This window comes from Gavia stellata, chromosome 28 (genome assembly GCF_030936135.1).
Source record: "Gavia stellata isolate bGavSte3 chromosome 28, bGavSte3.hap2, whole genome shotgun sequence".
In the NCBI taxonomy this organism is placed as follows: Eukaryota; Metazoa; Chordata; class Aves; order Gaviiformes; family Gaviidae; genus Gavia; species Gavia stellata.
In genome coordinates this window covers 3,308,647-3,319,796 of record NC_082621.1, presented here as the reverse complement: position 1 = coordinate 3,319,796, position 11,150 = coordinate 3,308,647, and the positions used below count along the sequence as shown (strand labels likewise).

Genomic DNA, 11,150 nt, shown 5'->3' with positions numbered 1-11,150 from the left:
GCATCCGCCATGTCTTCGTCCCCTCCCCGGCTCTTGGCTAACCCGGCACGCGGCAGCCGGAGCCGAGGAGCGACGCCGGGCAGCCACCGCATTGCCGCCAGCTGGGGCTCCGTCACCGTGTCAGCTCTGGAAAATAGGACAGAAACACTTCCGAGTGGCCTCGGGGACCTCTCTGCTCCCTGTCCGCCCCAGTCCGTGTCCCATCACCCTGCTTGGGCTGGGGACGGGAAGGGGACACAAAGTCCCCGCTCCGCTGCCCAAACCTGCCCTGGGAATTTGAAGGCAGCCGGTTGGATTTCCAGCCTGTGTGGGTGGAGGGACCCGAATAAATCCAGGGACATCCCCGTCCCCCCGTGGGATTTCTCCCATCCAGTGGGTTAGACCCTACCAGAGCGGGACGTCCGGTGGCTCTCGGCCACCTGAGTGTCCCCAACTGGGGATGCTTTTGGCCGGTGGAGAAGAGCCAAGAGCCGCTTCAGCGATGCCGTGCTGGCAACGCCGCCCCTCTCCCGGGGCACGGAGGAAAGCAGGGTCACCGTTCGGTTTGGCTGCGGGGAGAAAGGGCAGAACAGCCCCCAAACCCCCTCCTCAGGGCACAGGACCCCGTCCCTGTCCCCATCCCACAGGAGCATCCCGGGCAGGACCCGAGCGCAGGCGGGTGGCAGCGGGGGCCGGGCTCCCCTGGGTACCCGACAGATGGGCTGGAGCAGGAATTTCCCTGCACCCAAGGGTGCCCTAACTGGGATCTGCTCCCACGCGTCAGGGCAGGAGGGGTCGGCCGCGGCTCTCCCATGTGCGTGGCTGGGTGCAGGGGGGAGCCCCGGGCGAAGGCGGCCCCCCGCGGGGTCCGGGCGCCAGCCGCCGTCCCGGTCGCACCGCGAGTGCCGGGCGGGCCGGATCCTGGCCCCAGGAGCGAGGGCTGCTGCCTCCCTCCCGCTGCAAGACGGGACCTGCGAGTGGGTCTGGCTGCAGGTCCTTGGCAGCGTATCCATTGGGAAAGCCGAGCGGGTGCCACGGCCTCTGCCTCCTGCTTCCCCCCTCCCACCAAATCCTTCCCCTCCCGGGCAAAATCCTTCCCCTCCCAGGCACACCACGCTGCCGAGCCCCCTCTGACCCCACCGCCGGCTCTGCAGGGGTTCACCCCAAATGCACAGGGCTGGGACAGCACCCAGCGCCCGGCTCCTCGATGGCGGCACCCCGAGCCATCCGAGACCCCTTTGCAGCCAAGACCACACCATGTTTCAGCCGCTTCCCGTGGCCGGAGAGCAATTCCTGGAGGAAAGCTGCCCCTTCCAGCCCAAAGCCCCTGCCCAGGGTAAATCCAACCCATGAGCAGCTGGGTTTTCCCCAGTCTCTGGATGAGAAATTCTCCTTTCCTCCAATGTTGGTGCAAAGCAGATCCATCCACCTCCCTACAGCCTCGGTGGGGAGGACGGGCTCCGTCACTCAGGGAAAATAAAGCCAGCCTTGCCCTGCACAGACCCCTGCTTCTGCCAGACTCGTCCCCACTCATGGACACCATCCACCCGTGCAGGGGACACCACGCATCGTGTCTTGGCCGTGGACCGCAGTCGGTCCCAGCCACGGTGTCCCCCAGGGTGCCGAGCCAGCCCGTGAGCTCCACGTCCTCCACGTGCCATTGCTGCAACGCGCCCGTGGCCATCATGCAATGCAGCCGGGGACAGCCATGCCTGCGTCCCGGCGGGGTCACCGCCAGCACCCCGAACCTCTCAGCCGAGGGATCAAACCCGCTACCGGCTGGGAGGGTGGCGAGGGCTCGTGTCCATCCCTGCGGCTGCCGGCAATGACCCCGGGCTCTCCACGTGCCTCCGGCCCCGGGGCACGCCGTTCCCACACTGGGCACCAGATCTCCAGCCTTGCCCACCTCCCAGCTATTGATCGTTTGCTCCAAAACCCAACTCCTCAGGTGGGAGCCAAGCACTCGGAAAAACCCTGGCCCTGCGTGCTGCCGAAGGTGCAAAGCAAACAGAGCTGCGCACGGCATCGCGGCATCGCTCCCTCCCCGACCTCGCTGGCTGGGATGTGAAACATGGTCCCCGGGGCAGGAAGGGACCCTTGGAGGGGCGGAAATATATGGTGGGAAGCTCTGGAGCGAGGATCATGGCATGTTTGTGCAACAGAGCAAACCTTGGTACGGACCCGCTGCACCAGCAAATCTCTGCTGGGGAGAGCCCCAGCGTGGCTCTCGTCCCCAGCGTGGGTGACACTGAGCAGGATTGGGAAAAGTGGAAAATAACCACAAGGAATTTTCTAGCTGGTTTCTGTCCTGTGAAAAGCACAACGGGATGGCTTACGCACTGTCAAACCCGCAGCCGAAAAATATCCCCCGGTCCCAAAGCGCCCTCACTCCCAGGACCAGGTATTCACGGGGGCTGCTGGAGATGCGGGGCAGTAACCCCAGGCTCCATGCGCCCCGGGGTCCCCCGCCTGCCCCGCGTCCCCCCGCCCTCCCTCTCCCACCCCTATTAAGGGAGACATCTTCAACAGCTCCAAATTGCCCGTAATTACCCCGAGGAGGCGGCGAGAAGCCCCTCACCGAGGGGCCCGGGTCCACAATTACTATAATTGCGCCTCCATTTCAGGGGAGCGATCCATGTCTGAAAACAGCGTCGGGTCCCGCACAGATGTTTGGGGGGGGGGAGTAGCAGCCCCAGCCCCCTGCTCCAGTGTCCCCATCCCCACAAGGCCGTTTTCCCGGGAGATTTTGGAGACGGGAGCCGCCGAGGACCGGGACCGAAGCGTCTCGCCCAAACCGGGGACAGACCCCCCCAAAGGGAGCAGCAGGTACGGAGGAGCAGTCTTTACTTTACAAGTGTACAGCCTATTTATAAAGGGGGGGGGGGCACATACAATAACAGACGGTATTTATAAATAAAGCCAGGCCGGAGGGGTCCGGGGACCCCGCAGCCCCACAGCCCCTCTCGGGGTCCCCCCTGCCCTGTGTCCGTGAACGGAGGGACCCGGGGCTGTGGCTGGAGGCCAAGTCCTGTCCCGCTGGGACGGGCGCACCGGGGCGTTGTGCCGGAGCTGTCTCACTTCGGACCGTGATGGAGTAGGCAATCCCCAGGTCCCTGTAGACCGCGGTCGCCTTCCTCCTCCTCCTCTTCCTCCTTCTCCATTCGCTGGGGTCCCCCAGGGCTTCGCTGGGCTCCCCGGTCCCTTGGGGGGCGGCGGCAGAGCATCCCCCCCTCGCCGGCCCTCCCGGAGCTGGCGGGTGCTGGAGCCGTGGCAGCATCACATCATGGGGGCCCGAGGGATGGCGTCCTGCGGGTGCGGCTGGTACCAGGCTCCGAAGCTGTTGATGTAGCTGCTGGGGGCCAGGGGGGCCCCTTTGCCTGGCACGGGGATGTCCCAGAGTGGGGGGATGCTGGGGGAGCAGGGGGAGAGGGAGGCGGCGGTGTGGAGGTGCTCCCCGTCGGGCACGCTCGAGCCCTGCTTCATGATCTTCTTGTACTTGGAGCGCTTGTTCTGGAACCAGATCTTGACCTGTGGGAGAGAGAGGGGTGAGTGGGGAGGATGGGGTCTGTGGCCAATGCCCCCCCAAAAACCCCCAGCATCAGTAATTACAGACCCCTCTGGGATCCCCATCTCCCCCACCCACACCTGCCCTTTCCTGGGGGCACAGCCGATTCGGTGAGGGGGGTCTATGAGATAAGCCGGGCTCTGAGCCCAACCCCTTACAAGCCACCAGAGACTCCACTAACGGCAGCTGGAAGAGAACGTGGGAAGAGGCGCAGGGAGCCCAGACAAACGTGCGATAAATGGAGACCAACACAAGAGTCCCCAGCCGTGCACATCCCCACGTGTCCCCACGTCCCCCCGCTCCGGCACGGGCCGTGGCCCCCACCAGCCCAGCCGGGTGCCAGGTGCCGGGGCTGGGCTGGGGTGCGGCACAGCGGGGCCCGCCGCACTGGGGTGGTGGCCCCGCTCATTCCTCCCCGCGGTCCCCCCCGCGCTGCCGGCAGGTTCCCACTTGCCTCCTCTTCCCCGGCTTTATGAGCTCGCTTCGCCCCTGGCTCCGGGCTGCACCGCTGCCGCCTGCCTGTCTCTCCCCATCGCCTTCAAAAACCCACTCGCCCCGTCCCGCGGCCTGGGGCCGCCCAGCGCCGGGCATGGCCGGGCCGGCAGCCAGGCTTCGGGGCTGGGAAAGTCCCGGTGCCGCTGGGAGGTGCGAGCAGGGGCGCCCCGAACCCGAGCCCCGGGGGCCCACCGGCGCCAGCTCCCCTGCCGCGGCACGGCATGGCTCGGCACGCTTCCAGTTGCACCCCGGCATCATGACGCGGTCTTAATCCGGAGTCACTCCCGGAGCAGCGATGGGCAAGAGCCCTCCACATGGCGCATCCCCGGGGCCGTGACCATCCCCGCGCCCCTCGCAGGGGCCGTACCTGGGTCTGGGTGAGCCCCAGCTGGGCCGCCAGCTCGGCGCGCTCCGGCAGCGCCAGGTACTGGGTCTGCTGGAAGCGCTGGTTGAGGGCTTGCAGCTGCAGGCTGGAGTAGATGGTGCGCGGCTTGCGCAGCTTCTTCCCCTTGCCGTTGATGCGCAGCTCCCCGTTGGCGACGGCCGGGGGCTTCTCGTGCTCTTGGCGGGGGGGAGAGGCGCAGAGAGTTAAACCGACACGCTGGGAGCTTAAAAAAAATAACCAACCCCAAACCATCCCACCCTGACCCTGGGGGCTGCAGCGGGTTTTGCTTTTTGGAGGTTAGTTTTGGCGGGGAGGGGGAATAAGTAGGGGGGGGACCTGCTTTTGCTGTGCTGGTTTAAGCCCCAGGTAAAGCGAAGGGGAAACAGGAGGAGGGAGGGAGGGATGGGATTATTCATTCAATATCACTATACAAGCCCAAAAGCGGGCAGGCGACAGGCCCCTCTGCCGTGCACCCAATGCGGGGGCCGGGCAGGGCCCCACGGGGCGACGGAGGGGGCAGCAGGACAGACTCCCCCGCCGCGGGGGCCCTCGCTGTGGGCACGCTGCTCCCGGGGCTGCAGTGAGCTGTGAGGGCTGTGCCCCCACCCTGGACCACCTCCTCCCCGCTCCCGGCCTTTGGGCACCCCTGGGTCCTCCTTGGGCCACGTGGCTTGTGTGGGGCAGAAACCCGCCGGGGCTCAGAGGGGCACCGGGGACACGGCGGTCCCCGTCTCTGCAGCACGGGGCTGACGTGGGTGAGCGCAGGGCATGGCGGCGAGCGTGTCTGTGCACCCACGTACGCCCCGCACAGGGCCTGGGGCCTCAGCCGGGCTCGGGACCCCTCCGTGGGGCAGCCCGGGGGCTGCTTCTCTGCAGGGCGGCTCAGCTTTTGGGGAAAACAGTGGGGAACAGGGATGCGATGGAGCAGGGAGCTGAGATCGGAGCATGTTGGCGGTGGGGCTGAGGGGAGAGCCTGCCTGGCCCGGGTGGGCACAAGGGGCAGGATGGGGGCAGCCGGGGGTCTCAGGGGGCAGGATGGGGGCAGCCGGGGGTCTCAGGGGGCAGGCTAGGGGGAGCCGGGGGTCTCAGGGGGCAGGATGGGGGCAGTTGGGGGTCTCGGGGGCAGGATGCAGGGAGCCGGGGGTCTCAGGGGGCAGGATGGGGGCAGTTGGGGGTCTCAGGGGGCAGGATGGGGGCAGCCGGGGGTCTCAGGGGGCAGGATGGGGTGAGCCGGGGGTCCGGGGGCAGGATGGGGGCAGTTGGGGGTCTCAGGGGGCAGGATGGGGGCAGCCGGGGGTCTCAGGGGGCAGGATGGGGTGAGCCGGGGGTCCGGGGGCAGGATGGGGGCAGTTGGGGGTCTCGGGGGCAGGATGGGGGCAGTTGGGGGTCTCAGGGGGCAGGATGGGGGCAGTTGGGGGTCTCGGGGGCAGGATGGGGGCAGCCGGGGGTCTCAGGGGGCAGGATGGGGGCAGTTGGGGGTCTCGGGGGCAGGATGGGGGCAGCCGGGGGTCTGATGCTCCCAGTCCCCGGGGTTTCTTGCAACCACGCAGCCACCCAACCGCACCGGTCCCCGGCGGGTCGGGGCGCTCTGGGAGCGGGGGGGACGTCGCTCCCGGTCCCCGCGGGTCCCCTCGGGGACCCCCCCGCCGGGCCGAGCCCCGCACCGCCGCTGCCCCGACGGGCCGGCGCAGCCCCAACGCGCTTCCGACGGCTCCGTCCCGGCGCTTCCCCGTCAGTCCCCGTCGCTCCCCGCTGGGTGGGTGCCCGGGGGCGGGTGTGCAGCGCCGAGCACCCCGCGCCCACCTTACCTGCGTCCTGCAGCCTGGCGCCGTGGGCCAGCCCGGCCGGGGGGTGCTGGGCGCCGGGGGGCGGGTAGGGCAGGTAGGGCCCGCCGTGGGGCGGCGGGGGGGCACCGCCGGGGTAGGGGTAGGGCCCGGGGCGGCCGTAGGAGGCGAAGGGCGGCGGGTCGTGTTGGGGGTGGCCGGCAGGGTGGAGGCCGTGCAGCGGGTAGTGCGGCGGCGAGGGGTGGCCGAGCTCCAGGAAAGCGGCTTTGGAGGGGTCGGGCCCCAGCAGGCTCTCGGCCACGGAGCTCATGGTCATGGTGGGCCGGGCCGGGCCGGGCCGGGGCGGGCAGCCCCCGGAGCCCGCAGTGCCGCGCCGAGCCCCGCCGCCCCCCGACGGGCTCCGCGCTGCCGCACCGCGGCCCCGCGCCCGGGGGATCCCCTGCCCGCCCCGCCCCGCCCCGCCAAGCCCCGCCCGCCATGACGTCACGCCCCCGGGGCACCCCCCTGGTTGCCCCCCACCCCCCGGGGGCAGCCCCCTCTCTGTGCCCCCCCCCCCCCCGATTCCGGGGTTCCCCCCCTCCCCGTCCGTGCCCCGGCCCGGAGCAGCGCGCCCCCTCCCCGGAGGGGGCACCCGGGCGGGGGGAGAGGCACCCCGACCCCCCCATGTCCTGGCTGAGTCTCCCCGGGGGGGGCTGACCCCCGTGCTCCTGCCCCTGCGGGGTAATCTGTGTTGGGGGGTAACCCCTTCGCAGGGCCCCCCCTCCATGGGGGGCACAGGGGGTGGGCGGTGACTCCCCACGCACATGGCCCTGGGGGGTGCATCCCTTGAGGGGGGCACGGGGCCGCCCCGGGTACCGGGGGGACAGACCCCGGGCAAGGAGGAGCTGAGGCCGTTCACGCTCAGCTCACCCATGCGAGGACAGAGCGGGGACGCAGCAGGGATGGGAGAAGGATGGAGACGGGAGGGACGGACACCAGACGGAGGGACGGACACGCAGGGCGTCGAGGCCCTGTGCGTCCCCAGTGCTCACGGGTGCTGGGGAGGACACCCAGGGTGCCACCGGGGTGGGAGCCCCAGAGCCACCCGGTCGGCACCCGCCCTGGCAGACGGGAGGCCCCTTCCCCTGGCGTCGGCAGCACCCTGTCCCCGCGGGGCCCCGCTCCCGGCGGCAGGCGCCAACCTGCCTGGCCGCTCCCTCCCACTGCCGCGGGGATCCCTGACCCCGGTGGGGTGCGTGGGGCCCGGAGGAGCCCCGCAGCCTCCACCCCGGCTGCCAGCCAGGGCGTACTGGGGGGCAAATTCCCCGCCGGGGCTGGGGGACGCCGTCACCACCTTTGGGGACAGCCAGCCAGAGCCCCCGACGGTGCTGGCAGGGAGGATTTGCGCCTCCTGCAATCCCGGGTCTCACGCCAGGCCCCGGTCCATGCGCCCCAGCTGCCCTGCAGCGATGGGTTTGGGGACACTGGGGTGACCCGGTGGGGAAGGGAGCCGGGTGGCCCGTGCAGAGCCGAGCACCGGACACGAGGTCTCAGCTGCTGCCCCGCGTGGGGCTTGCCCCGGAGGAGCAGCCCCGAGGGAGCGAGGGGGTGACAGGCAGCCGGGGATGCGGGCAGGGAGGGTCCCCCGTCCCCACCCTCCCATTAGACCATCTTCAAAACATGTTTCCATCTGGCCATCACGCCGGGTCTGAGTCACTCCGAGCAGGGGCCAGGAGCTCCGATATAAATAGCCGAGCTCCTGGCTATCCCCAGGACACACTGGGACCATGTCCCGCCCCGGACTCCCCATATAACCACCCTTCCTCTGACCCACCTCCCACCCTCTGTAGCTGATGGCTTCTGCCCTCTCTCCCCATCCCAACCTCCCTAAATCTTTGCTCACGACACCGTAAGGATCATTTCCAGCACAGACGGACCTACAGACTGGCCCCTCGGTGCTGGGCGCAGGCTCTCCATGTCCCTCCATCCCAGCACAGAGCTGGGCAAAGCGCCGGCATCCCTGGCGCTGTGCTTGGGGGCAACATGGGCTCAAAATCCTATGTGAGCCCTAAATTTGGACGCAGGGAGAAGCTGTCCTGCTACCTCTGCCTGGGCCACCAAACTCCAGGGGCCAATGTGGAAAATCCCCCAAACCCACCCAGGCAAAAGAGGGGGCGAAGCAGCAAATAGAAAGAGGCACAAGGAGAAATCCAGATGTTCTCCAGCCCTGCCCGGTCCAGCTGAGGCATCCCCAGAGAGCCCGGCTTGGCCAGCACCGAGCGTGAAGCGTGGCCGCTGCGAGTATCAAAGGAAACCTCCGCTGATCTGCTTTTATCCCGGCTCCTCACTTTTCCTGCCGGGGTGACTCAGCTCTCACCGGCTCCGGGGATGGGTGCCGGCTTGCCGGGATGAGCTACGGGCGGCTCCGCTCCCTCTGGTGCTCCTCGCCCCGGCGCTGAGGGTGGGAGGGAGGTGCTGGGGCTGGGGGCTGCGTCCCCCCCGTGCCGCAGAGGCTGCCCGTGGTGGCAGGGAGGCTCCCAGGGCTCGATCTGGGATGTTCGAGTGGCCGGGGGACCCAGACCCCCTTGTGCTCTCCCACCCCTGTGCTACGTGGTGGACATAATTAAATACCCATAATTAAACACAAGCACCCCAAAATGTCCACCACATAGCAGAGGAGCCAGAGTCCCCGTGCCGGGTGCTGGTGGAAGGACGGTGTCCCCATGGATATTTTGGGGCAATATTTGACTTCTGGCAGGAGGAGGAGGACTCTCAGGGTCAAATCCCCTCCTGGGGCAAGGAGTCGCAGCTCTGTGTCACTGGTGATGCCGAGGAGGGATCCCACCCCACCACGCCGTGGGGCTGGAGAGAGAGTGGATCCCCCCACCTGGGGATCTCCACGTGGGTCCCACGGCATGGGGCAGCCCAGGGCGAGCAATGAGGCCGCGGTGACACCAGACGAGAGGCAGCCCATCTCCTCCTCCTCCTCCTCCCCGACTCCACACCAGCCTCGCACAGGCGGAGTTTTGAGTTGGGGGTCTGCAGGGGTCGATCTCAGCATCCCCGAGCCCCATCCTGTGCCAAGGGGATGTCCCAGCTCCGAGCCCACCGGGGCGGGCGCAGGGACAGCACTACCTGCTCCGCGTTCCCTTGGGAGACGGGGTAAGGAACCAGCACCAAACCTTCGGGCTGTAAAAAACTCCCAGCTCCCAGCCACCGCTCACCCGGGGGGCTGGATCCCAGCGGCTTCGGCAGCTCGAGGGCAGGAGCCGGTGCCACCCGGGCACCTGCCCGGGGACGAGCGCGGGGCGCACGCCCGGGGGTCAGGTCCCAGCCCTCCTGTTTGTGTCGGCGCGGGCTGGCATGGACAGAACGTGCTGTTTTAGCAGGGTTTGGGGTTTGAGGGGTAACCCACTGCCAAAATAAATACATCGAGTCAACTCGTATTAAATTAAAAAAATAAATCAAGGCCACGCTCGGAGCCAATTCAAAGTCTCGGTCTTGGGGCTGGAAGGTGCTGACACATGCCGAGACCCATGCGGTGGCAAGGAGCGCACCGGGCGCTGCCGGCCGGGACATGCGGGAGCCGCGCCGCTGCCGTTCACCTGCCCGGCGATGCTCTCGCTGCGGTGGCAAGCGCTGGGGATGCGGCTTCACCGGCACAAAGCCGAGGCGATGGAGGCTCCGAGTTTTTACCTGCCGGCTTCGGCTGCCGAGGCTGATGAAAGCAGGAAGGATTAAAGAGGTGCAGGGAAGGGTGTGGGGGGGCAGGAAAGCATGTGCCAGGTAACAAACCTACAAGATCCTCCAAGATAAAGGGAGATCCCAACAGCTGTAATTACGCGTTGGAGATAGAGCGGCGCGGGGAAAGCCTGAAGCCAAGTACAGGAATTCTGGGTTAATGGCAGCCCAAGGAGAAGTTAATAACAAGCCGAACAAAGTGGGAGCAGACAGCCTGGCGTCTGCCCTCCCACACGCCACCGCTGCCGCACTAACGAACAACCGCGCTATCTCCAGCCCCGTCAATAATCCCGGGGGAGAGCGGGGAGACGGGGTGCCGGTGCGAGCCGGGTTCCTCTGCACTGCGAGCTGCGGTGCTGGCTTCTCCCCGGGCTTCTCCCCTGGCTTTTTCGGCTTCTTGGCTGGAGCAAAAGCCATCCTGGGGGGGAACGGGGAGGATGGGGAGCATAGAATCATAGAACAGTTTGGATTGGAAGGGACCTTTAAAGGGAGCATCCTCTGGGAGAGGGCTGGAGCAGGTAGTAGCGTGGGGGAAAGGCTGTGCTGCACGACACCCTCCTTTCCCAGGGCCTGATCCTGCCCCATAGGGGAGCACCAGCAGCAGTGGGAGCAGGATTCATCCCCTGGATGGTGTCAGACACCCCCGAGGCGCCCAGGACCTGTTCCCCCACGCAATGAATCACGGCATGAGCGAGGCGAGACGGGAGCTACTGATGGGGAGGTGACCTGAAGGCGCAGAGGTGGCCCAGGGGACACACGCACCCGGGAGGTGACAGCGGTGTGGTTGTCACAGGAGGGTCTGGGACCCGGCTTCGACGGGGAGGTTTCAGAGGGATGCGAGGGAAGAGAAAGTTCCCGTGAATATTTTTTCCTCCCTTTACCTCGGCAGAGCTCCAGCACCTCCAGGAGGGATTTGAAAGGGGTTTTCTGCAAAAAGACGCTCAAAAATGGCTTGTCCCGAAGGTTGTAGCCTCAGCTGGGCTTGGGCTGGCTGACGCCCGGCTCCCTGGCCTGGGCTCGGGGGGGTTTCTTGCTTCCCAGCACCCAGAGGCTCTGCAGCGGGTGGGGGTCAGCCTGGTGCCATCGAAGGCATCAGCCCGGTGGTGTAAATCAGCATTTCCCCACCAGCACGGCCGTGGTCAGAGCCACCGCGTCAGCCAGGATTTGTGCCCTGCTTCGTCGCTGGTTGGGGTTGAGATGAAATCATATAGATGTTAAAAAT

The 11,150-nt window shown here is 67.5% G+C and overlaps 1 protein-coding gene across 1 annotated transcript; it reads right to left on the bottom strand.

Annotated features, from left to right (window-relative positions):
- Positions 1 to 3,255: 3,255 nt before the first annotated feature.
- On the bottom strand, positions 3,256 to 6,524 carry DLX4 (distal-less homeobox 4). Its single transcript, XM_059830588.1, has 3 exons — positions 6,233 to 6,524; positions 4,407 to 4,600; positions 3,256 to 3,507 (listed from the first exon to the last, which is right to left on the bottom strand). The coding sequence occupies exons 1-3, from the start codon at positions 6,522 to 6,524 to the stop codon at positions 3,256 to 3,258; spliced, it is 738 nt and encodes a 245-aa protein (XP_059686571.1).
- Between the last annotated feature and the right edge of the window lie 4,626 nt (positions 6,525 to 11,150).